This window comes from Neoarius graeffei, chromosome 9 (assembly GCF_027579695.1).
Source record: "Neoarius graeffei isolate fNeoGra1 chromosome 9, fNeoGra1.pri, whole genome shotgun sequence".
NCBI classification, from domain to species: Eukaryota; Metazoa; Chordata; class Actinopteri; order Siluriformes; family Ariidae; genus Neoarius; species Neoarius graeffei.
This window is the reverse complement of record NC_083577.1, coordinates 33,094,326-33,121,400: the sequence shown is the minus strand read 5'-3', so window position 1 is coordinate 33,121,400 and position 27,075 is coordinate 33,094,326. Positions and strand designations below refer to the sequence as shown.

The following is a 27,075-nucleotide window of genomic DNA, read 5'->3' as shown; positions in this document are numbered from 1 at the left end:
AGCGTTGTTGATGCTCATCAGACTGGAAAAGGTTACAAAACCATCTCTGAAGAGTTTGGACTCCACCAATCCACAGTCAGACAGATTGTGTACAAATAGAGGGAATTCAAGACCATTGTTACCCTCCCCAGGAGTGGTCGACCAACAAAGATCACTCCAAGAGCAAGGTGTGTAATAGTCAGCAAGGTCACAAAGGGCCCCAGGGTAACTTCTAAGCAACGAAGGCCTCTCTCACATTGGCTAATGTTAATGTTCATGAGTCCACCATCAGGAGAACACTGAACAACAATGGTGTGCATGGCAGGGTTGCAAGGAGAAAGCCACTGCTCTCCAAAAAGAACATTGCTGCTCGTCTGCAGTTTGCTAAAGATCACGTGGACAAGCCAGAAGGCTATTGGACAAATGTTTTGGGGACGGATGAGACCAAAATAGAACTTTTTGCTTTAAATGAGAAGCGTTATGTTTGCAGAAAGGAAAACACTGCATTCCAGCATAAGAACCTTATCCCATCTGTGAAACATGGTGGTGGTAGTATCATGGTTTGGGCCTGTTTTGCTGCATCTGGGCCAGGACGGCTTGCAATCATTGATGAATGAGTTCTGAATTATACCATCAAATTCTAAAGGAAAATGTCAGGACATCTGTCCATGAACTGAATCTCAAGAGAAGGTGGGTCATGCAGCAAGACAGCAACCCTAAGCACACAAGTCGTTCTACCAAAGAATGGTTAAAGAAGAATAAAGTTAATGTTTTGGAATGGCCAAGTCAAAGTCCTGACCTTAATCCAATCGAAATGTTGTGGAAGGACCTGAAGCGAGCAGTTCATGTGAGGAAACCCACCAACATCCCAGAGTTGAAGCTGTTCTGTATGGAGGAATGGGCAAAATTCCTCCAAGCCGGTGTGCAGGACTGATCAACAGTTACCGGAAACGTTTAGTTGCAGTTATTGCTGCACAAGGGGGTCACACCAGATACTGAAAGCAAAGGTTCACATACTTTTGCCACTCACAGATATGTAATATTGGATCATTTTCCTCAATAAATAAATGACCAAGTATAATATTTTTGTCTCATTTGTTTAACTGGGTTCTTTTTATCTACTTTTAGGACTTGTGTGAAAATCTGATGATGTTTTTGGTCATATTTATGTAGAAATATAGAAAATTCTAAAGGCTTCACAAACTTTCAAGCACCACTGTACTTGGCCACGACTGTCTCGGAGTCAGATAAAAAAGTGTTTTGTGGATGTTGTCTTGGTAAGAGGAACGTTTTGGCTATTGAAAGCTAAGTGTAAACACCTGGAATTATGATGATTATTAGTTTTTCTTTTTAGACTACGTGAGCTACATGAACATGGACAAAATGTTACTTACATTAACCTTAAAAGGCTGGATGGTGTTGTCCAACAGAACGATATCGCAGAGCACTTCGGTGTGCTGCCTGTCACGTGCCAGCTCTGACGCCCGGACATTGTAGGATCTGCCAGCAGGCAACCGGAAGCGTGAGCTCATTACGCTCCAACCAGAGTCTGCAACCCAAACACAAACACAAATCAGACACCAAATTAAAAGTACATTTCGTTTCAAAATATCTCATGTCAAAAATCAAAACATGGTTCAATGCTATATACAGTAAGCATGCACGGATAGGTATGCTCAAGTTATTCAGCAGCTGCAGCAAACTGTAGACAAAACACGACCGAGATAATCAGGCATGCACAGTCAAATGGTACACAGTGATAAGAGATAACGGTCTTCCTCTTCCACAGCCATGCTTACACACCAGGCACAAAAGGCCAAGTGTCTACAGTTTAAACATGTGCACAAGCCAGCACTTGTGTGATGACTCAAAAACGCAGCACGTGGCATAAGGTGTGTAAACAAACACGTCTATTAGAACTGTAGCAGATTGAAATGGAAAAAAGAGAATAACTAATGTTTCAGGAAACTCTATGTGTCTATCAAGACCAAATAAATCCGGCACTATCAGCTAATCGTGGATTATACAAACCCTTTCGCTCGCATCGCTACACTATTTCAATTTGCCACAAACAACCTACTCGACTGATCTTTTCTCATAACCCGAAGGCAAACATGGAAGGAAATTCGGCTTACGTGCCACTGTTTCACAGAAAAGTCTTTGTAATTCCATTAAATTTTTTTTCTGCTCATCCGGAGGATATCATCCCGGGAACACATGGCGTGAAGCAGGGATACAACCTGGATCTCACACCATTCCATCACAGTTACACCACGCACGCGCGCACACACACACACATTCATGCCAAGCAGCAATTTAGTGGGTGGGTTTTTAGAGGTGGGAGGAACAGGTAAAGAGAAAACATGCAAAAAAAACTAAACACAACACAGACAATAACCTTGAAGCTCTGAGGTTCCACCTATAATTTTATTTTTTAACCCTGTGGGGTCTGAGGGTATTTTCTGCCCTGCTTTTGTTGTCAATTTCAACAAATCTAAACAGTATTTTCAACGTCATATGACTTTTTTTGTATTCAGCACAAGTTCAGCTACAATAATATCTCTGTCGTATGTATGTCATGATTGAACTTAAAAAAAAACCAAACAAACAGATAAATGAAGCTGTTGTAAAAAGCAGCTTTAGAACTGCATTGGAATGTGTGAGAAAAAACATGACCTTACCCGTTGTGTCGAACTGTTTTGGCCACTTGAGGTGATTCTGGTCAGTCTTAGGAATGGATCAAGCACAAAAACTTAAATCTGCTCCATTGATTTGGACAATTAACTGGCCATCAAAAAATTTATGTCCTATTGTTTTGGGATAAACGGTTGGGAGTGGGAGGGGTATTCAATCAGAAGAGTAAAAATTTCCATTCCAGTCAATGAGAAGAGTGAAAACCCCTCCCACTGCCAACTCTTAATCCCATCAGGTCAAGTCACAATGGGTAGGGTCATGTTTTTCACACATTCCAACACAGGTCTAAAACTGCTTTTTACAACAGCTTCATTTATCTGGTATTTGACTTTATTTTGATATTTGACTCTTGGGTCTTGGGTTGGGTGGTGTAGTGGTTAGCGCTGTCGCCTCACAGCAAGAAGGTCCGGGTTCGAGCCCCGTGGCCGGCGAGGGCCTTTCTGTGCGGAGTTTGCATGTTCTCCCCGTGTCCGCGTGGGTTTCCTCCGGGTGCTCCGGTTTCCTCCACAGTCCAAAGACATGCAGGTTAGGTTAACTGGTGACTCTAAATTGACTGTAGGTGTGAATGTGAGTGTGAATGGTTGTCTGTGTCTATGTGTCAGCCCTGTGATGACCTGGCGACTTGTCCAGGGTGTACCTCGCCTTTCGGCCGTAGTCAGCTGGGATAGGCTCCAGCTTGCCTGCGACCCTGTAGAACAGGATAAAGCGGCTAGAGATAATGAGATGAGATGAGATAAAGTCATACATTTGTGAGGTAAAAAAAAAAAAAAAAATCAGAAATGTCAAGATTGCCAAATCAGAAATTCCAAGATTAAGAAGTCACAAATTTACAAGAAAAAAATGCTTCCCGGTTTACTGGCTGCAGTGCATTCTGGGAAATACGGTTGAAAATCTCTTAGCACTTGATTTAAAGGAAGGCTGCCTTTCAATTGAATAAAATCGATAAAATTTTGTTCTCTCTGAAACTTGGTCATGATGATGTATGTTTATTTCTCTAATATCTCACAAAATATCAGGCCATTCTGTGGCTGGGAACGTATCGAATTTGAGGAGATTCCATAGCAAATAATGTGCGTGAGATTGCCTGGTTCTTGCAGTCAAGCAAACAGAGGAAGTGCATGTGTAAGTTTACCTTTGATCATCCCACTGTCTTTGCTGATCGCTGATATTTATTAGTTTGGTCCTGCGTTTCCTTTCCTACGCAATACAGCGTCTTTTCTTCTCGCTTTCCGTTACTGTAGTTGGTCTTTCACGCTTCATTCGCACACTCATGTCCTATATTTTCCTCTCCTGTTTCAAATTTGTATCCCACAATGTCTTGTGCGAATGGGGAAAGCCTACCATGTGATGCATGACGTAGTATTTTGAATTGGGTCATGGTGAAGCAGGAAAAAATAGCGGCGTATTTAGGGCCACGTGGCCCAAAATTCATTAATTGCTCTATTAAAAAAATTTAAAAATAAAATAACCTAATAAAATTGGAAGTCTGTGATTTGAATTCAGTAGCTTTTGGTCGATTAAACAAAAATAATTGGGTGTCGGGGAAAATTCTTTTTATGACCTACACTTAAAAAATCTGAAAGGCAGTTTACCTTTAAATAATATTGGCTGGCGTTGAGTGGTATATCAGCTATATTTCATTCAGCTAGCATGATACTGAACAAGTCGAAGACGAGTAGCTGAATGGAATATATCTGATATACCATGTAAAAATGCCAGCCAATATTATTATTATTATTATACATACACATTCGATAGAACAATGTAATTGTTTGTTTACAAATTGTCCATTGGCCATGTTTGTTTACAAATCGTCACAGTTGCTCATTAGCATGGAAGTTTTACGTGCAACACGCATCTTATGCCATTTTCAATTCACTGCGACAGTTTACTGCAGGTACCACCAGCGAATAAAGAAATGCTTCTGCGCATGCGTAGCAGAAAACTTTCTCAATGAATATTCGCATCAGCTCTGACTCATGACGTCATGCTGTCTTGACAACCATGCAATATTGTAAACCATATTCAATGCTCATTCTCCATTGGGTAAAGTGACATAATACAACCCCGATTCCAAAAAAGTTGGGACAAAGTACAAATTGTAAATAAAAACGGAATGCAATGATGTGGAAGTTTCAAAATTCCATATTTTATTCAGAATAGAACATAGATGACATATCAAATGTTTAAACTGAGAAAATGTATCATTTAAAGAGAAAAATTAGGTGATTTTAAATTTCATGACAACAACACATCTCAAAAAAGTTGGGACAAGGCCATGTTTACCACTGTGAGACATCCCCTTTTCTCTTTACAACAGTCTGTAAACGTCTGGGGACTGAGGAGACACGTTGCTCAAGTTTAGGGATAGGAATGTTAACCCATTCTTGTCTAACGTAGGATTCGAGTTGCTCAACTGTCTTAGGTCTTTTTTGTCGTATCTTCCGTTTTATGATGCGCCAAATGTTTTCTATGGGTGAAAGATCTGGACTGCAGGCTGGCCAGTTCAGTACCCGGACCCTTCTTCTACGCAGCCATGATGCTGTAATTGATGCAGTATGTGGTTTGGCATTGTCATGTTGGAAAATGCAAGGTCTTCCCTGAAAGAGACGTCGTCTGGATGGGAGCATATGTTGCTCTAGAACCTGGATATACCTTTCAGCATTGATGGTGTCTTTCCAGATGTGTAAGCTGCCCATGCCACACGCACTAATGCAACCCCATACCATCAGAGATGCAGGCTTCTGAACTGAGCGCTGATAACAACTTGGGTCGTCCTTCTCCTCTTTAGTCCGAATGACACGGCGTCCCTGATTTCCATAAAGAACTTCAAATTTTGATTCGTCTGACCACAGAACAGTTTTCCACTTTGCCACAGTCCATTTTAAATGAGCCTTGGCCCAGAGAAGACGTCTGCGCTTCTGGATCATGTTTAGATGCGGCTTCTTCTTTGAACTATAGTGTTTTAGCTGGCAACGGCGGGTGGCACGGTGAATTGTGTTCACAGATAATGTTCTCTGGAAATATTCCTGAGCCCATTTTGTGATTTCCAATACAGAAGCATGCCTGTATGTGATGCAGTGGCGTCTAAGGGCCCGAAGATCACGGGCACCCAGTATGGTTTTCCGGCCTTGACCCTTACGCACAGAGATTCTTCCAGATTCTCTGAATCTTTTGATGATATTATGCACTGTAGATGATGATATGTTCAAACTCTTTGCAATTTTACACTGTCGAACTCCTTTCTGATATTGCTCCACTATTTGTCGGCGCAGAATTAGGGGGATTGGTGATCCTCTTCCCATCTTTACTTCTGAGAGCCGCTGCCACTCCAAGATGCTCTTTTTATACCCAGTCATGTTAATGACCTATTGCCAATTGACCTAATGAGTTGCAATTTGGTCCTTCAGCTGTTCCTTTTTTGTACCTTTAACTTTTCCAGCCTCTTATTGCCCCTGTCCCAACTTTTTTGAGATGTGTTGCTGTCATGAAATTTCAAACGAGCCAATATTTGGCATGAAATTTCAAAATGTCTCACTTTTGACATTTGATATGTTGTCTATGTTCTATTGTGAATACAATATCAGTTTTTGAGATTTGTAAATTATTGCATTCCGTTTTTATTTACAATTTGTACTTTGTCCTAACTTTTTTGGAATCGGGGTTGTACATGTAGGATAAGCGATATGCTAACAATACCGCATACTGTCAAACCAAATGAATGAAACCCGCTAGAAGGAAATAGAACACGTATTTATTCCATCAAAAAAGTGTCCTGTATGTATAATAATCACTTATATTGCACGACTGAGGAGGAAAGACTACATATCCTGTAACTCTTGGCTCAGCTGTGGCATCCGTGGTGTGATTACGTTGATCTGACATTGCAAAGCGAAGTGATCTGTAAACTTAACAGACAAGAGTGCTCTGAGAGCGCAATATCCCCCGCTGGCAACTAGGCCATAACTCTGGTAAAATGCGACTGAATTGAACGAAACTGCAATATGCGTATTACTGACATATAACAAAGAATCCTGTCAAGTTTCGTGAAATTCCTACAAAAATAGTGAGCGGAGTTGATTTCAGAACGTGAGCACCCTTCCTGGGACGGACGGATGGACGGACATCACCACGACATAATCCCCCTTCGGGCCTTTCGGGACAAAAATTGTGAGGGAAGTTGATTTCAGAAAGCAAGCACACCTTGATGAAATTGCCAAAGTACAAGTTTGTTAATAATCAAGGGCATAACTCTGGTAAAATTTGCCCAAATTAAACGAAATTTCAATATGTGTATAACTGTCATAGAACAAAGGCTTTTGCCAAGTTTGGTGAAATTCCTCCACAAATTGTGAGAGGAGTTGATTTCAGAAGAACGTTCACCCTCAGGAAATTGTGAAAGTATAATTTTGTTAATCAAGGGCTGTAACTGGTAAAATGTGACCGAATGTAACAAAATTACAATATGCGTACTACCAACAAATAACAATGCCTTTTGTCAAGCTTCATGAAATTCATCTCATCTCATTATCTCTAGCCGCTTTATTCTGTTCTACAGGGTTGCAGGCAAGCTGGAGCCTATCCCAGCTGACTACGGGCGAAAGGCGGGGTACACCCTGGACAAGTCGCCAGGTCATCACAGGGCTGACACATAGACACAGACAACCATTCACACTCACATTCACACCTACGGTCAATTTAGAGTCACCAGTTAACCTAACCTGCATGTCTTTGGACTGTGGGGGAAACCGGAGCACCCGGAGGAAACCCACGCGGACACGGGGAGAACATGCAAACTCCGCACAAAAAGGCCCTCGCCGGCCACGGGGCTCGAACCCAGACCTTCTTGCTGTGAGGCGACAGCGCTGACCACTACACCACCGTGCCGCCCCACTTCATGAAATTCCTCCAAAAATTGTGAGAGGAGTTGATTTCAGAAGGTGAGCACCCCCCCCCCCGGGACAGACGGACGGACAGACAGACGGACGGAAATCGCCATGACATAATCCCCCTTCGGGCCTTTCGGCCAGCGGGGGATAAAAACCCACTATTTTCCCAAGATTTTTTCTCGTAAATTTGTAGGGCTGGGTATTGGCAAAGACTTCACGATTCAATTCGAATCACGATTCACATGCCACGATGCGATACTATCACGATTCATCACGATTCTTGAATCATTGCGATGCATTGCGATATTTTCAATATATTTAAGTGAAAATGTAAAAAATAGAGCATAATTACCAGTGGCTGTGTACGATCTGGATAGTGTCTTCAATTGATACATCACACAGCAACTCAGTTCATATATACATGAATTTATTTAACATTATTGCCATTAAAACATTCTTAATACTTTGGTGGACACACTAATTACAAAAAGTGCAAATGATTAAGGTAGAATAATAAAAGAAAACTAATAAAATAAGGCTCATCAGTGACTGCTAGGGATCACATAACGAGGCTCGAGTGTGTTTATCATACTTCTGAACCCACGATTTTCCACCACGCAATATGGCCGTAAATCTTGGCAAATGAATTCTGCAATGGACTCAGTTATTTTTTTCGCACGTACAGATGAGGGTGCGAGCTTGCTGTCGAGGGTTGTTTGTTTTATCATGGGTTGTGGTGGTTGTTGCTGTTGCAGTTTGTCTGGATGGCGCCTCTGAATGTGTGCTCTTAAGTTTGTTGTATTTCCACAATACTTTATCGACATGCTACAGTGTCTACAAATTGCGTGAGTCATGTCCATTTCATTTTTACCGTCTTTGTTTCGGAAGCCGAAATGCGTCCAAACATCGGCTTTAAACTGTGAGGGAGGCACGCGAATCTTCTCGGCTTCGTCCATGTTGCAAACAGAGAGAGCACTAGGCGTCCGCTTTCGGAAATACCAATGGCATGAAGAAGGCAGCGGGCGTCAACAACTCCACTGCGCCATCTACATGATTGGATGTTGTATCCTAGGCTACTTGTTTTTGGCTGATATTCGCCTACCGTTCATACAGTTTTATTCATTTATTTTTTAACGTTAATAATCGATATTTGGCATCAAGAATCGATGCAGTATATCGTGAAAGTTGGCGATGCAATGCATCGCCATGACGATTAATTTGCACACCACTATAAATTTGTGACTTGTTCATCTCAGAATCTCTTCAGGTTTTTTCTTGCAAATGCATGACTTTACAATCTCAGAACATATCCGCATTTTTCCTCATATAAAGTACCTCCTCTCTCAGCGCCATGTTTAATTAATTACATAATTAGGCCATGGCCTAACTGGTGAGAGAAGCAGCTTTGGGACCAAAAGGTTGCTGGTTTGAGTCCATGGACCAGCAAGAATGGCTGAAGTGCCCTTGAGCAAGGCACCTAACCCCCGACTGCTCCCCAGGCTGCTCTGGATAAGAGCGTCTGCTAAATGTCTGCAATTAATTAAGACCTATAATGGCCTTAATACAACATCATACTTAAAAGCTCAATTCATCAGCGCTCGATTTTTTTCATTTTACCCCTCAGAAACCAGCAGACTAGCAGGCGGTATATCTACGAAGCAGGAAGTGTGGTTGTAAGGAAAATTGTAAGAAAAATAAATCAATAAATAATAATAAATAAAAGTCAAACAAATACCCTGAGAGCTGAGAACGTTTTCCAAGGTTCAAAATGAGAGTTCTGATGAAATCCAGTGTTCAATCTGAAACGCTTCATGCTGAATACCTACCACAGGCGATTCTGTTACACTGATGTGTTCCAGAACGCACAATGACATTTACAGTTATGACGATCTGCAGAACAGTACTGGTAGCTGTATTTATCTTGGATTAACCTTTGGCGCAGTTATCCATCCGTGTACAAATCTCTCACATCTCCGGCCTCCTCTTCCTGTGGAGCTCAGGCCGTCTCATCTTGCAAAATCTGTCACGCTTCTAATCTGCTCGATGGTGCAGCGAGGAGTTCAAATAAAAGTCATGCAGAAGCCTTCGCGCTGCATTGTGGTCATATAGCAAAGGGTGGCACTCACCAAGCCACGCATCCACTCACACACGCAGAGCACGGGGGCGCCAGACAAATTGTCATGTTCGTGCACAGTCATACATATGAACGGTCGGTGACCTCACATGACCTGAATCCTCACCAGGTCGTTTTTGGTTTTGTCGTAATGGAAAAAGACGCTTTTTGCCCTTTGGCTCCGTTCTTGAAACCCAGTGTGCTCGGCCCTGCTGCTAAAGCGTACTGGCACGCCAGTGTGTTATGGAATGCTTTACAATCAGTGATGGCAGTCTGTGGGTTCGGCTACAGAATGAGGCCCATGTTCCCCTGACCTACTTACAGCTTCACGCTGTTCTGAATCCCAACAGTGTTATTCTTCAATGAAAGAGTTTTAAAAATGCACCATGCTGATATGTTTTTGTCGATGAAGGCATGTATATGCATGTGCAGTCATGTGAAAAACAGTGTACACCCTCATTCAATTCCGTTTTTTTTTTTTTTTAAATCAGGGGATAAATATCAATCGCATGGTCCTCATCATCTTTTATAAACAAACACATAACCTCAGATGACACCAAAAACCGACAGCAGATTTCAATATATAGATGACTTGCAACCACGTGATCAAAATGTGCTGCATCATTATGGAATCAATTTTGTGCCAAAATGTTCATACGATACTTTTGAAATATCAAACAAAAACGATAAATCAAAATAAAACAAAAAAAAATTTTTAAAAAGTCAATTTTTTTAGACTGGCAAACAAATTATTTGTGTAATCGTGCAAAATATCAGTCTATTACTCTTCAGAAACCTTTTATTTTTGTTCCGCGTCTTTCTCAGTTTTGTTTGACGTAATTTATTTTGGTTGCGATTCCAGCTTTCTCGTTTGCGCTCCCTGACTTTTTGCTTGCAGTTTTGGCACAAACTTCACGTGTGGGTGGGCTGTCCAGGAATGCATTCCCATTGGCTAACTTGTGTTTGACTGACAGCTACGCTCAGCCATTCCCTACTCGGATTCTGGCGGACTGTTTGACGAGTGAGCGATCCATTGACGGTAAACAAGGATCGAGTGGACTTCAGTGGCGACTATGATATTGAATTAATTCAACAAAGTGTAAGTGCGGGACAAATGTGTTGCAGTAGTGCACATTATGCAGGTGTTTCGTGGCAAGTCAAATGTTAGCCTTCGCTCCACTACCCAATATAATAGCTGTCTTGCTAACGTTAAACACGCCTGCATAATGTGTACTACTGCAACACACACAACACATTTGTCCCGCACTTACACTTTGCTGAATTAATGCAATATCATAGTCGCCACTGAAGTCCACTCGATCCTTGTTTACCGTCAATGGATCGCTCACTCGTCAAACAGCCCTCCAGAATCCGAGTAGGGAATGGCTGAGCGTAGCTGTCAGTCAAACACAAGTTAGCCAATGGGAATGCGTTCCTGGACAGCCCACCCACACGTGAAGTTTGTGCCAAAACTGCAAGCACAAAGTCAGGGAGCGCAAACGAGAAAGCTGGAATCGCAACCAAAATAAATTACGCCAAACAAAACTGAGAAAGACGCGGAACAAAAATAAAAGGTTTCTGAAGAGTAATAGACTGATATTTTGCACGATTACACGAATAATTTGTTTGCCAGTCTAAAAAAATTGACTTTTTTTATTTTATTTTGATTTATCGTTTTTGTTTGATATTTCAAAAGTATTGTATGAACATTTTGGCACAAAATTGATTCCATACATCATGAGCATCCGCCATGATGGTGGATATATAAAGCAACTCGGACGGCAGCCGCTGAAAGTGTGTCTGTAAACAATGCTGAATTTTCTCAGTATTACCACGATTTGAATGGTCGAGCGAAGATTCGATACAAAGAAAAGATAGATATTATGGTTTTGACCCATATTATTTTAAAAAGTCAGACTTTTCTGAAGATAAAACGCTTCTACCGACCATCGAGTACCCAGATATCGCGTTCTATCTGGTTTGACAGACTTCGTGGGTCGACAAATCTCAAATGAAGGCTTATAAGTCCATGGAAGCCTTCTTTGTCTCTGGATGCGTAAATACCTTATTAATTAAACCAGTCAACGAAGACAAAGCAGTTTTACTTGCAAGGGTAAGTTAGGGCTTCTTTTGCATTTAGTTTACTTCTATAGTACGTATAAACAACAGACAAAGTGTGAAATTTTGACAATTCTCACAAATCACATTTCAATTTATTTCAGGTCAACCACTCTAAAATGATAAAATTATAACAACGACCGAGTGAACCACGACAAGAGAACGCTCATTTTATAGCAAAATTCTAGCAACACGAAATAAAATTCTTCCATGATATTATCGAGAAAGCTTTTGAATCTCGTCTGAGATAAAATGATTACCGCAAACACGAGCTGTTTTGGTTTAAGTCTCTGTTAAATCAGCTCTGCCCAGGGTTTTTTCTAGAAAAATTTAGTATGAGGGCGCTCACCATGGCGAGGGAGCGAAGCGGGTGGGGGGGGGATGGTGCCGGTTGTCCCCCCCCGCCGTGCAAAGCCTTTGAAAAATGCTCCAATGGGACATTCTGAGGCTATCTGAGAGGGAAATTGTAACAAATTGTCTGTCAACATTGAAAAAGAAAGAAGTAATCTTCTTCTGCCCCGGACAGTCTTTGGCTTTCTTCCGCTTCGTGCCGCGGGATGACATCTTTAAATGCCCAAGTGTCAACAAAAACAACTCGCGAACTACTTCTGTCAAAAGCTCCCGCGCCGGTGGGTGAAAGGTCATTCAGTCTCGAGAAATCTCGCTCTACAAGTCAGCTGAACTTGTATGTAACCCATGTCAAATGTCGCGAGAGCAGCCGCGACAAGTAAACAACTAAACAACATGGCGCCTCAGTCTGGAAAACGCCAATTCGGACACCAATACGTCTGGCGGTGTATCTACTATGATTGGAATATTTTTGGAGCAATTATAACGTATTTGATGATCAGACACATTGTCACATGGTGTTGCTGGGATGTTTTCACGGAGTCGGTAAGGGGGCGCACGCCGAGAGTAAGAGGGCGCAGCGCCCCTGTTCCCCCATTTAGACGAAAGCCTGCTGCTGATGTTGTTCAGCCATGTTTGTCTCCTTTCTGTACTAAGCCTCAGATGCCCCTTTTCCACCAAAGCAGTTCCAGGGCTGGTTCGGGGCCAGTGCTTAGTTTGGAACCGGGTTTTCTGTTTCCACTGACAAAGAACTGGCTCTGGGGCCAGAAAAACCGGTTCCAGGCTAGCACCAACTCTCTGCTGGGCCAGAGGAAAGAACCGCTTACGTCAGCGGGGGGGCGGAGTTGTTAAGACCAACAACAATAACAAGACCGCGAAAAACCGCCATTTTTAAGCGACGAGAAGCAGCAGCTGTACAAACGCGAAGTCATCCATTATTATTATTATTGTTGTTGTTGCTGCTGCTGCTGCTGCTTCTTCCGTGTTGTTTTTGCTTCGATATTCGCGCCAAGGTTTATGCAAACGTAGCAACGTAACTGACGTATACAGTGACGTAACTGACGTATACAGCGACGTAATGACGTGGCTTCCCTTAGCACCGCGAGCTATGGAAAAGCAAACTGGTTCTCAACTGGCTCGCAAGTTGAACGAGTTGTGAACCAGCACCAGCACTGGCTCCGAACCAGCCCTGGAACTGATTTGGTGGAAAAGGGGTATATTTGTAGATGCAATTTTTCGTAGATTGGTGAACCTCTGCCCATCTTTACTTCTGAGAGACTCTGCCTCTCCAAGATGCTCTTTTTATACCTAATCATGTCACTGACCTGTTGCCAATTAACCTAATTAGTTGCAAAATGTTCCTCCAACTGTTGGTGGAAAAGGGGTAAGAGTTTCCTCGCCCTCTTTCTGAATCACGGACGGAATTCTAAAAAATCGGAACGTGCCACGGTCACGAGTACTGCTGTGACCACGACCATATACAGCACAAAGATATGGCAGAGCTAAAAGAACAGTGGAAAAACAAAGAGAGTTGCGCACGCGTGACTGTGTTTTGTATGAAATGTCGCTTGACCCCATATTTGTACCACCACCAACATGGCCGACATCCAGGTTTCTATTTTGCTTTGACGTCACTTGCAAGTCAAGGACAGTCATTTTTTTCCCCAAAAAGTAAACCAACTTTCAACAACAAAAGATAAGTACACCTGAAAATTCAGTAACATCTAGAACTATCTTTAGCAATACAATCTTAGTCGGGGTTTATCAGTCGCTCACATCGTTTTGGAGAAATGTTAGCCCACTCACTCTTCTGTACAACATTACTTCAGTTTATTGATGTTTGAGGTCATTTATTTATGCACAGCTCTCTGAAGATCCCACCACAGCATCTCAATAAGGTTAAGGTCTGGACTTTGACTTGACATTCCAACTCCTTTATTTTTTTTTCTTCTTTAGCCATTCAGATGTCAATTTGCTATTGTGCTTGGGATCATTGACTTGGTTCATAACCCAATTTTGACCCAGCTTAAAGGGCATATTCTGGACCAATTTCGTTTTTTTTAAATATGAAAGTATGTCCCCTTTACACACTCATCCAGAAGGGTGATTTTGCACAAGGCCATCTGTCTACAGCAGAAAAAAAATAAAATAACAAAACGCGTCTGGAAAAATCCCAAGGGAGTCTGGAGCCAGATTCGTGACGTCACCTGCGGAAGCGCCAGCAGGCTGCGCGAGCTTTGCACGGTTTCAGTGCACAGCCTGTGTACACCAAGCGCTCCCATTTCTCTCTCATTGTCCGGTCTTTTGGGAAACGATGAGTACTAATCCCATCAAGATTGGTGTTGCTACACCCTCCTACGATACATCTGTTAACCATTTTAATAATTACGCGATAACGTTGAAGAAATTTGCAGAAAACCACCAGGTCGTTTTCTCATAAACAAACCAGCGCTGACGTAGGATTCAGAGGGAGGCGTTCCGCACGCGACGTCACGAAAATCAATGTTTGCCGGGAAATCTAAATGCCAGGTTTTTTCAGAGGCGGACCAATTCGCCTCAAATGGCTTGATTTCAACTGAATGTTTCTGGTATTGCGCAAGGTAAAAAAATTGCAGAGAATGCAGAATGTTACAGATATTTGACCAAAGTTTAATATAAAATAGGAGAATTACATTGATCTCGCGCCTGAATTTACCCGTGATACGCACTTTAAGCTGCAGGACAGATGGCCTCACCTTTGCCTCAAGAATATTCTGGTAGAGTTCATCGCCGTCTCAGTGACTGCAAGTTTCCCAGGTCCTACGGCTGCAAAACAAGCCCACGGGGTGCTTGTGGTGATACACAAACATGTGTGGTGTTTGATTTTTTGCCAAACATGGTGCAGTGCGTGATGACCGAACATCTCCACCTTTTTCCCATCAGTTCAAAGGATATTGTATGTATTCCTGGCCATGCTTCTATGAAATCCATATTTGTTCAGTCTTTTTTATGATTGTTCTGTCATAAACATAAACATTTAATATGCTTACAGGGGTCCTTAGGTCATATGATGTAGCTTTCGGTCTTTTCTTTATACCTCTGAGCATTAAAAGAGCTGATCTGAATTTTCTGGAACGCCCGCGTCTGGGAAGTTTGGCAACTGTCTTGAAGGCTCTCCATTTGTAAACAATCCTTCTCATTGATGAATGTTCTCATCTCATCTCATTATCTGTAGCCGCTTTATCCTGTTCTACAGGGTCACAGGCAAGCTGGAGCCTATCCCAGCTGACTACGGGCAAAAGGCGGGGTACACCCTGGACAAGTCGCCAGGTCATCACAGGGCACTGTAGAATGGTGAATATCACATTGTTTGGAGATAGCCTTATAACTCTTCCTAGCTTGATGAGCATCAACAACTGCTTTTCTGAGGTCATGGCTGATGACTGGTGTCCTTTCTTCTTGGCATGATATAGACACATGCCTGAGTGCTCCAGAACACCAAACTGCCAAAAGTTCTTGTTGAGGTTTTATAGAGATAATCACATGATTAACTAATCTTGCACATTTCATTAGTAACACCTAGCTACTAAGCACTCGCTTAATGATTTGCATGGAAGAAAGATGTACAGATTTTTTCCCCACCTGGTTTCTGAATGTTATGGAATCAATTTTGTGCCAAAATGTTCATACAATACTTTTGAAATATCAAACAAAAATGACAAATCGAAATACAAAAAAACAAAAAAAAGTCAATTTTTTTAGACTGGCAAACAAATTATTCGTGTAATCGTGCAAAATATCAGTCTATTACTCTTCAGAAACCTTTTATTTTTGTTCCGCGTCTTTCTCAGTTTTGTTTGACGTAATTTATTTTGGTTGCGATTCCAGCTTTCTCGTTTGCGCTCCCTGACTTTGTGCTTGCAGTTTTGGCACAAACTTCCCGTGTGGGTGGGCTGTCCAGGAATGCATTCCCATTGGCTAACTTGTGTTTGACTGACAGCTACGCTCAGCCATTCCCTACTCGGATTCTGGAGGGCTGTTTGACGAGTGAGCGATCCATTGACGGTAAACAAGGATCGAGTGGACTTCAGTGGCGACTATGAAATTGAATTAATTCAGCAAAGTGTAAGTACGGGACAAATGTGCTGTATGTGTTGCAGTAGTGCACATTATGCAGGCGTGTTTAACGTTAGCAAGACAGCTATTATATTGGGTAGTGGAGCTAAGGCTAACATTTGACTTGCCACGAAACACCTGCATAATGTGCACTACTGCAACACATTTGTCCCGCACTTACACTTTGTTGAATTAATTCAATATCATAGTCACCACAAGTCCACTCGATCCTTGTTTACCGTCAATGGATCGCTCACTCGTCAAACAGTCCGCCAGAATCCGAGTAGGGAATGGCTGAGCGTAGCTGTCAGTCAAACACAAGTTAGCCAATGGGAATGCATTCCTGGACAGCCCGCCCACACGTGAAGTTTGTGCCAAAACTGCAAGCAAAAAGTCAGGGAGCGCAAACGAGAAAGCTGGAATCGCAACCAAAATAAATTACGTCAAACAAAACTGAGAAAGACGCAGAACAAAAATAAAGGGTTTCTGAAGAGTAATAGACTGATATTTTGCACGATTACACGAATAATTTGTTTGCCAGTCTAAAAAAATTGACTTTTTTTTGTTTTTTTGTATTTCGATTTGTCATTTTTGTTTGATATTTCAAAAGTATTGTATGAACATTTTGGCACAAAATTGATTCCATAGAATGTTAGTTTACATCTTGGGGAAAAAAAAAACTACATAATGAAAACTATTGTGGTTTTTTTTTTTGTCACCTGAGGTTATTTGTTTGCTTATAAAAGTTGGTGAGGACTACTCAAACGTTATTTAGGCCCTCATAAATAAAAAAAAAAAGAACTGAAGGAGGTTGTACATTCTTTTCCCCGTGACTATATATAATTTGGTCAGTGGTGTCAGTAACAACGCTGAAAGCCTGAGCTCGGAGCAGCCTCACGCACACTCAGTCAGTGCGAAGTATTGTTCTTTGTCCCTGTACCTGACTTTACCGAGATGTTTGATTTCTGCCTGACTTCCCGTTAAGCTCCCTGTTTGCATTTAGGTCCAACTTTGTCTTCTCATCTTTCCTGCGTTATCCTGTTCACCCAATCGACTGACCTCTGCCCGTCCCTGACTATGATTCTAGTTTCCCCGATTTGGCTCAGTTTGCGACGTACCCGCTCTCCCCTGCGATTGCATCCATAAGTGCCTGCACTCTGACGAATTTTTATACTGCAGATATATGGCAAACTTTCCCCAATCTCCCAGAAGTTGACAAAGCGCTGTCTCCAATTCGCCGGTCACTGCCAACGAGCAAAGGGTGAGATCATCCAATCCATCCTTTTATGGAAATCAAGTGGCCCTGTCCATTCAAAGAAAATGACATTCCCAGATTTGACTGCAAGAGATTCGGGAATTGACAGGGCGGATCTCGCTAATGCGATGATAGACCGGAGGGTGTGGAGTGAGGTTGTTCGGGGCATCTCGACCGGAATGGCCAAATGATGATGATGACGACACATTTTATGTAGCTGTGGTAATGGAGGAGACCAAAGGTCTGTCATAAACTCTGAACATGAGGTTGATTTTTAGTGCTCAAATGCAGTGTTTCCTAACTTGGATCCTTAGATAGTTTCACAAGGATCATTTTGAATTGCTCAATAACTAATTTACAAAGCCTTTTGAGGTTTGAGGAAGTGCTGCAGTGAGAGAAAAGGCCAATTCTCAGTGGCCATAAAGCCAAGCTGGAATGTTTAATACGAACTACTGAAAGCCAGCATAAGCTGCACTAGTGTTGCAACGTTTACGAGAACGTTCTCACATCTACGTCATTTTATGGAGGCATGGGACCCATCAATCAAGGTTCTCTTTACTTTTACACATTACATTTGGAATCATTTTTATGTAACGTGCTGAAGTCTGTCAAAGAAAAGTATTAAGCATTGACTGGATGTCCATTCGCTTATTCATCTTCAGTAAGCGCTTCATCCAGGTCACGGTCACAGTGGATCCTGGGAACACTGGGCACAAGGTAGGAATATATCTTATGTCCATTGCAGGACACCATACACACACACACACACACACACACACACACATGGCCCTTTTCCACGACCCTTTTTCAGCTCACTTCAGCTCGCGTTTCAACTACCTCAGAGCAGCACGACTCAGCTCGCTTCAGCCCTGCTCAGCCCCCAAAACTTGCACGGTTTTGGAGTGGGGCTGAAGCGAGCCAAACCGAGCCGAGTGGGGCTAGGGGCGTGAGGAGACACTCCCCTGTGCACTGATTGGTGAGGAGGAGTGTCCTCGCATGCCCACACACGCCCCGCGAGCACGCTGGGATCTGTAAACACCGTAAACCCGGAAGAAGGAGAATTACGAATTACGAGAATTTCTGAAGCCTTATGCGCCTCGCCTCATCTATACGCTCTTGCCAGTATCTGTTGGCGTTGTCGGTGACAACAAGCCACAGCACCAAGACCAGCAACACTAACGACTCCATGTCCTCCATGTTTATTGTTTACTATCCGGGTCGTGAGACTACCGCTTAAAAGGTCACTGATGTCACTGTTTGCGCCGCCTAACGACATCACGTGACGTCCACCCACTTTCGCTAACTCCACCCAATGTGTCCACCCACTTCCAGCCAGCACGGTTCAGCGCGGTTGTAGTCGAAATGCAACTCCAACAGCCCCACTCAGCTCGACTCAGCCCAACTCAGCACGGCACGGCTCAGCCCAACTCAGCCGCGTTGGTAGTGGAAAAGCGGCATTAGAACCGAGAGGTACTAAAGGGCAATTTAGCGTCATCGGTCCATCTACTGACATGTTCTGGAGAGGTGAGAAGAAACCAAAGATCCTAAAGGAAACCCAAGCAGATACAAAAAGAACATGCAAACCTTCAAACAGGCAGTAACATGAGCTCAGGATTGACCTGGAGATATGAGGCAGCGACGTTAAGCCTAGGTCACAACTGGACGTACGATTTTTTGGCCGTGCGATTTTTGGCTTTTCCCAAATCGCTGCGGGTTTTTTTTTGTTCGTGGAGAAAGACGCATGTTGGCCGTAAGTTTGTCTTGCAACCTGAAAAAAACGTAAGCGCCCGTAGAGTTTGTTTGACATGACAAAGAACCTCTGCGGCCGGTCTGCGGCCAGTCTACGGCTCGAAAATCAGCATGTCACACGCGCGCCCTCCGTGCGTTTCTTGCGTTTTTTGCACGTAGACCGGCCGTAGGAGCACGTACGGCCGGTTGTGACCTAGGCTTTACTCTCTGTGCCACTGAGGCACATTCAGCAAATACAGGCTGGTAATCAGGGCTCGAAATGAACTTTTTTTCTTTGTGTCCCCCAGTGGTCCCGAATTCTGTGTTGTATTGTCCCGAATGGAAGCAATAGTGTCCCCATTTTTTTCCTCTCTGAAATAACCAGTGGTTAATATTATCATATGAAGTTACTATTATATTTGTAACTATGCGATTTTGAACCCTTTATATCATTTTTACAATAAGCCACAAGACACAAGCGACACATGTCCTATACATCATCTACTTCAAAATTACAGTTATTGCATTTTCAGTTTATTAAACTTTGGCGATCTCACTGTACGAATAGATACCCGTTTATTTAAAGGGGCCAACTAGCTCATTCAGAAAATGTTTCAACTCCCTACATCTGCAGTACACTTTAGTTGAAAATAAGACCCCTTTTATGTTCATTTCATCTACTTATACCTTGAATATCTGTTGGTACTTATAAGGCCAACTTATCATTTTCACCATTACCGTTATCCATTTTTATGAACTTTCCGTTATCCATTACTGTTATCCATTTTTATGAACATTCCGTTATCCATTTTATGAACTTTCCGTTATCCATTTTATCCATTTTTTCCGTTATCCATCCACATCATTCCTGTTGTATTTTATAACGTGTCTAACAGTGTTCATTAAGTTCATTCAGTTGCTAGCGTTGCCTGCAGACCAGGCGATGACACTTTGGATCCTGAAGGTCCCGGAGACGTTATGTCTGGGCTTTCAGTTTCTTCCTCGCGGTCGGTCCGCTTCAACCACTTCAGCATTTTTGTTCTGGCAAGAGTCGGCGCAGCGTGTGCGGTAGCAATTCCATTCCAAGTCCATATAATGCGGACACCGGCCGAAGATTCTAGAACGGAATGCGCTGCTCTGTAGCCTACGGATGCAGGTGCATCAGGTGCATCGAAAGTGTAGCTACTATGTATTTTTCGCTGTTAACGTTTTAAAATTAAAATTGACAAATTAGGTGAATGTCTACGTATGTGTTACGGCTTTGTAAATAATATTAATGTAGAACTTTTTTTCTAGATCTATTATTTTCCATTGTCCCGGGATTGTCCCAGATATGATAATTTTGTGTCCCGATGACATTTTTTATGGTCCCCGGGACATCGGGACACCGTTAGTTTCGAGCGCTGCTGGTAATATACTCTCAGTGTGGTAGTTCAGGGACAGCAATAAAAACAATTTCGGACTGTGATGAGCACCATGGGAACATCAATAACCATAACCGAGTTGTCTAAATTGAGTGATCTGCAGATTATATACAACCCCAATTCCAAAAATGTTGGGACGCTGTTTAAAATGTAAATAAAAATAGAATGCAACGATTTCCAAATCTCATAAACCCATATATTTTTCACAGTAGAACACAGACAACATATCAAATGTTTAAACTGAGAAAATGTACCATTTTCTCAGTTTAAATTTGATGGCAGCAACACGTCTCAAAAAAGTTGGGACAGGGCCATGTTTACCACTGTGTAGCATCCCTTCGTCTTTTAACAACAGTCCATAAACGTCTGGGAACTGAGGAGACCAACTGCTGGAGTTCTGGGAGAGGAATGTTGTCCCATTCTTGCCTGAAATAAGATTCTAGCTGCTCAACAGTCCTGGGTCTTCTTTGTCGTATTTTTCGTTTCATGATGCGCCAAATGTTTTCAATTGGTGAAAGGTCTGGACTGCAGGCAGGCCAGTTCAGCACCTGTACTCTTCTACTACAAAGCTATGTTGTTGTAATAGATGCAGCTTAGCACTGTCTTGCTGAAATATGCAAGGCCTTCCTGGAAAAAGATGTCATCTGGATGGGAACAGATGTTGCTCTAAAAGCTTTCAGCATTGATGGTGTCTTTCCACATGTGCAAGCTGCCCATGCCATATGCACTAATGCACCCCCGTACCATCAGAGATGCAGGCTTTTGAACTGAGCACATGGCTTCTTCTTTGCACGATAGAGCTTGAACCTGCATTTGTGGATGGCACAGCGAACTGTGTTCACAGACAATGAGTTCTGGAAGTGTTCCCAAGCCCATGCAGTGATTTCCATTACAGATTTGTGCCTGCTTTTAATGCAGCGTCGCCTGAGGGCCCAAAGATCACGGACATTCAATTTTGATTTTTGGCCTTGTCCCTTGCGTACAGAGATTTCTCCAGATTCTTGGAATCTTTTGATTATACTATGTACTGTAGATGATGAGATATTCAAAGTCTTCGTAATTTTGCATTGAGGAACATTATTCTGAAATTGTTCCACTATTGCCCCTTTTCCACCAAAGCAGTTCCAGGGCTGGTTCGGGGCCAGTGCTTAGTTTGGAACCAGGTTTTCTGTTTCCACTGACAAAGAACTGGCTCTGGGGCCAGAAAAACCGGTTCCAGGCTAGCACCAACTCTCTGCTGGGCCAGAGGAAAGAACCGCTTACGTCAGCGGGGGGGGGGGGGTTGTTAAGACCAACAACAATAGCAAGACCGCGAAAAGTTGCCATTTTTAAGCGATGAGAAGCAGCAGCTGTACAAACGCGAAGTCATCCATTATTATTGTTGTTGTTGTTGCTGCTTCTTCTTCTCCGTGTTGTTGTTGCTTCGATGTTCGCGCCAAGGTTTATGCAAACGCAGCGACGTAACTGACGTATACAGTGACGTAACTGACGTGTACAGCGACGTAATGACGTGGCTTCCCTTAGCACTGCCAGCTATGGAAAAGCAAACTGGTTCTCAGCTGGCTCGCAAGTTGAACGAGTTGTGAACCAGCACCAGCACTGGCCCCGAACCAGCCCTGGAACTGATTTGGTGGAAAAGGGGTATATTTGTAGATGCAATTTTTCGTAGATTGGTGAACCTCTGCCCATCTTTACTTCTGAGAGACTCTGCCTCTCCAAGATGCTCTTTTTATACCTAATCATGTCACTGACCTGTTGCCAATTAACCTAATTAGTTGCAAAATGTTCCTCCAACTGTTTCTTTTCAGCACCGCTTTCTTTTCCAGCCTTTTGTTGCCCCCGTCCCAACTTTTTTGAGACGTGTTGCTGCCATCAAATTCAAAATCAGCATATATTTTTCATGAAATAGTAAAATGTCTCAGTTCAAACATTTGATATGTTGTCTATGTTCTATTGCGGAAAAAAAATATGGATTTATGAGATTTGCAAATCGTTGCATTCTGTTTTTATTTACATTTTACGCAGCGTCCCAACTTTTTTGGAATTGGGGTTGTATTATATTACAGTAGCTTTTAGTAAATGGCACCACGTCAGCTGTGTTAGCGCTTCATTACTGAGTTCTGCCAAGAATAAACCGATCTAGGAAGAAAGTATATAAAGTGTACTACTTCCACTTTTCTCACATTTCCCAAAACTAAAACAATGCTTTACTGCTGTGCAATTTATATCGTTCTTTCCTAGACCCTTAAGGATAAAGGTAGTGAACGAAGACATATAGATAGTGAAGAAAAAAAGCATTTTTTAACCTATGACCTAGAAATTGATCTCAGAAATACATAACAGATTGCTAATTTCACTGAATAAACCATTTGGGCTAGCATTATGCAATTATTGGACGAGATTGAACAAAATATTGTGATTTGTTAGTGGCGAACAAACAGCTACTTGCCGAAGCAGAAGGCAGTTAAAGTGATTATTTTGTGAAAACCGAGTTCAATACATGTTTTGTCATTTAATTTTTTAAAAATGCTAATATTATTCGCATACCAATAGCTATTGCGGAAATGAGGCCGTTTTGTGCCGTTTGTTGTTCGCTATAACATTAATTATTGCAATTCAAAGTGTGTAGACGTGAAGTAACTGCACATGAGCAGACCATTATTTGTAGGCAGTTATTTGCAGTTCGCGCAGATAATCTAAACGATGTACAAAATAATTTGAATGATAACAGGTTTTATGTGTGGTCTAGGAAAACCTGTCTGATGTTATAGTCGCTGAATTTGGGCCAACGGACAAACAAGATCTCATCTCATCTCATTCTCATTATCTGTAGCTGCTTTATCCTGTTCTACAGGGTCGCAGGCAAGCTGGAGCCTATCCCAGCTGACTACGGGCGAAAGGCGGGGTACACCCTGGACAAGTCGCCAGGTCATCACAGGGCTGACACATAGACACAGACAACCATTCACACTCACATTCACACCTACGCTCAATTTAGAGTCACCAGTTAACCTAACCTGCATGTCTTTGGACTGTGGGGGAAACCGGAGCACCCGGAGGAAACCCACGCGGACACGGGGAGAACATGCACACAGGGCTCGAACCCGGACCTTCTTGCTGTGAGGCGACAGCGCTAACCACTACACCACCGCACAACAACAACCCGCACTATGTCATGACAGACAGGATAATGTTTGAGTTTAAAATTATTGCTAGTGTATAGGTTGTGGGTGTTTTATACAGACCTGGCAACCTGTAACTGAATCAGTGCAGCCGGTCTGTCATGACACAGCACATTTTTTTTTTTTAAATAAACCTAGAGGTGGATGATATGACAACAACAAAAAAAACAACAATACATAATTAAAGCCGCAAGCGGCCTCGACGGGCCCTCGCGCCAGCGGCCAAGGGGGGCGGGGGCATGCGTCCCTGCGAAAAACCTTCCACAGCTTCTGCGGCAAGAGACATTACTCCCACAATGGCGACAAAGCACAGAATTGGACACATGGCAACAATAGGGTCTCGCACTTCGTGCGTTGTCGACCATGGCAAGCGCCTCAATAAGGGTCTTGAGAAGAGTTTGCTTGCCAAGTTTGACAAATCAAAAGCTGCAATATCATTTTTGCCATAATCAGCACCCCCAGGGGCGAAAGTGCACAAAATTTGCCGTATATGTCAGGTGAGCTATGAAGAGTTTGCGTATGAAGTTTGATGACAATTGAGTAAATAGAAGATGAGATATAGATTTTTGAACAATAAATTTTTTGGTTTTTCCCATGTCAGTAGGTGGCGCTACGCTGTACATGAGCGATTATGAGTTGGAAAAATAAGTGTCTACAACAGCAACGTACAATCACAAGGTAGTGGTGTGAAGGAGAAGCATTATGGAATAATTTACCAAAAACCCGTTTTGGAGCAATTGCGTGGGCCAAAAACAGCGCCCCCCATGGACGAAAATTCCCAAAATGTGGTACACATGACATGGGAGGTAGTAAGAGGGTGGCCGTGAAGTTTGACCAAATTTGAGGAAAGATTGGATTTTTTGCCCAAAAATAGCGCCCCCAGTGGTAAAACATCACAGAAATTGGGTCACATGTCAGAAGCCCAATGACTGATTTGCGTGTGAAGTATGAGCAGTGTTGAGCAATTAGAAGATTTGTTATGAATTTTTAAGAATGTAAAATTCTGCATTGAAAAATGATTGACGTATAACTTCTGAACGGTTTACCCTACGTGAAATGTATTTAGCAACTTTTGTCAGCCATGTCTGTAGATGATGTCTATCAATTTTGGTGACGTTCCTATGAACGGTCTAGGAGGAGTTGCGCCGTCTTCGTGGCCATGCATTTCGCACAAAAGTGAAATTACCTCACTTCCTGTAGGGCGTGGCTAATGCATAGGCATTACATTTTTGTCCGGCTTGGTGAGATACATATGCGTACCAAAGGGCATGCCACTACTACAAACTACATCGCAACCAGGCACCTTAATGCGAGAGGCAAAAATCACAACACGTTAGGGGGCGCTATAGAGGCCCTGAGGCCCGCCTGGATCTGGGCTTCTGGTTCTCAGTAGCGGTGGCAGTCTAAGAAAAAGGAGCCAAATTTCGAGCGTTGTCGACCATGGCAAGCGCCCCAATAAGGGTCTTGTAAAGAGTTTGCTTGCCAAGGTTGACAAATCAGAAGCTGCAATATCATTTCTGCCATAACCAGCACCCCCAGTGGCGAAAGAGCACAAAATTTGGCGTATATGTCAGGTGAGCTATGAAGAGTTTGCGTATGAAGTGTGATGAAAATTGAGTGAATAGAAGATGAGATATAGATTTTTGAACAATAAATTTTTTGGTTTTTCCCATGTCAGTAGGTGGCGCTATGCTGTACATGAGCGATTATGAGATGGAAAAATAAGTGTCTACAACAGCAACGTACTATCACAAGGTAGTGGTGTGAAGGAAAAGCATTATGGAATTATTTACCAAAAACCCGTTTTGGAGAAATTGCGTCGGCCAAAAACAGCGCCCCCCATGGACGAAAATTCCCAAAATGTGGTATACATGACATGGGAGGTAGTAAGAGGGTGGCCGTGAAGTTTGACCAAATTTGAGGAAAGATTGGAATTTTTGCCCAAAAATAGCGCCCCCAGTGGCGAAATATCACAGAAATTGGGTAACATGTCAGAAGCCCAATGAGTGATTTGCTTGTGAAGTATGAGCAGATTTGAGCAATTAGAAGATTTGTTATGAATTTTTTAGCATGTAAAATTTTGAAGTGAAAATTGATTGACATATAACTTCTGAACGGTTTATCCTACGTGAAACGTATTTAGTAACTTTTGTCAGCCATCTCTGTAGATGATGTCTATTAATTTTGGTGACATTCCTATGAACGGTCTAGGAGGAGTTGCGCCGTCTTCGTGGCCATGCATTTCGCACAAAAGTGAAATTACCTCACTTCCTGTTGGGCGTGGCTAATGCATTGGCATTACATTTTTGTCCGGCTTAGTGAGATACATATGCGTACCAAATGGCATGCCAGTGCTACAAACTATATGGCAACCAGGCACCTTAATGCGGGAGGCCAAAATCACAACGACTTAGGGGGCGCTATAGAGGCCCTGAGCCCCGGCCAAGTTTGGGCTTTTGGTTCTGAGTAGCGGTGGCAATTCTCGGAAGTGGTGCCAAATTTCGTGCGTTTTCGCCCATGGCAAGCGCCCCGAAAATGGCCCAACAGCGGAGAAAAATAAAGAAGAAGAAGAAGACGGAAGAAGAAGAAGAAGAAGAAGAAGACGGAAGAATAATAATAATAGTGAACTCTTACAAGAACAATAGGGCCTTCGCCCATTGGGCTCGGGCCCTAAATATTTTGCACAGGCCTGTGTTCCTCTGATAACAGAAACAAAGCTCCAGCTCTCTCTGCTCTTAGACACATAGACACAGACAACTATTCACACTCACATTCACACCTACGGTCAATTTAGAGTCACCAATTAGCCTAACCTGCATGTCTTTGGACTGTGGGGGAAACCGGAGCACCCGGAGGAAACCCACGCGGACACGGGGAGAACATGCAAACTCTGCACAGAAAGGCCCTCGCCGGCCCCGGGGCTCGAACCCGGACCTTCTTGCTGTGAGGCGACAGCGCTAACCACTACACCACCGTGCCGCCAAGTAACAATGTTCGCAAAAAAAAAAAAAACCAGACAATGCGCAGGCGGTTTATTGATATCCCCGCAGTTGTGGTCTTGAAATATAATTCCGAGTCCTCTATGTCTCGGACCGAGACAAGACTGAGTAAAAATGCGGTCGATTCTGAGACGAGACCTTCAAAAAGTGGTCTTGAGACCAGTCTGGAGTACGACAACATTCCATAAGCCTAATCAAAATCAGTTCATTTTATAATCAGATCCTGGCTGTCAAAGCGTCCACAATGCTCC

The 27,075-nt window shown here is 42.8% G+C and overlaps 1 protein-coding gene across 4 annotated transcripts in view; it reads right to left on the bottom strand.

Moving 5' to 3' along the window:
* Nucleotides 1–27,075, bottom strand: part of ptpn4a (protein tyrosine phosphatase non-receptor type 4a) — a 252,672-nt gene that overhangs the window by 148,303 nt on the left and 77,294 nt on the right. For 2 of the 4 annotated variants that reach the window (XM_060929318.1, XM_060929319.1), the window contains exons 1-2: nucleotides 2,115–2,207; nucleotides 1,374–1,528 (exon numbers count right to left, since the gene is read on the bottom strand). In XM_060929318.1, the coding sequence (XP_060785301.1) occupies nucleotides 1,374–1,528; nucleotides 2,115–2,151 (192 nt within the window). In that variant the 5' untranslated portion in view covers nucleotides 2,152–2,207. Of the gene's footprint in view, nucleotides 1–1,373; nucleotides 1,529–2,114; nucleotides 2,208–27,075 lie in introns of those variants that run through there. The other 2 variants (XM_060929321.1, XM_060929322.1) reach the window with 2 other exon arrangements.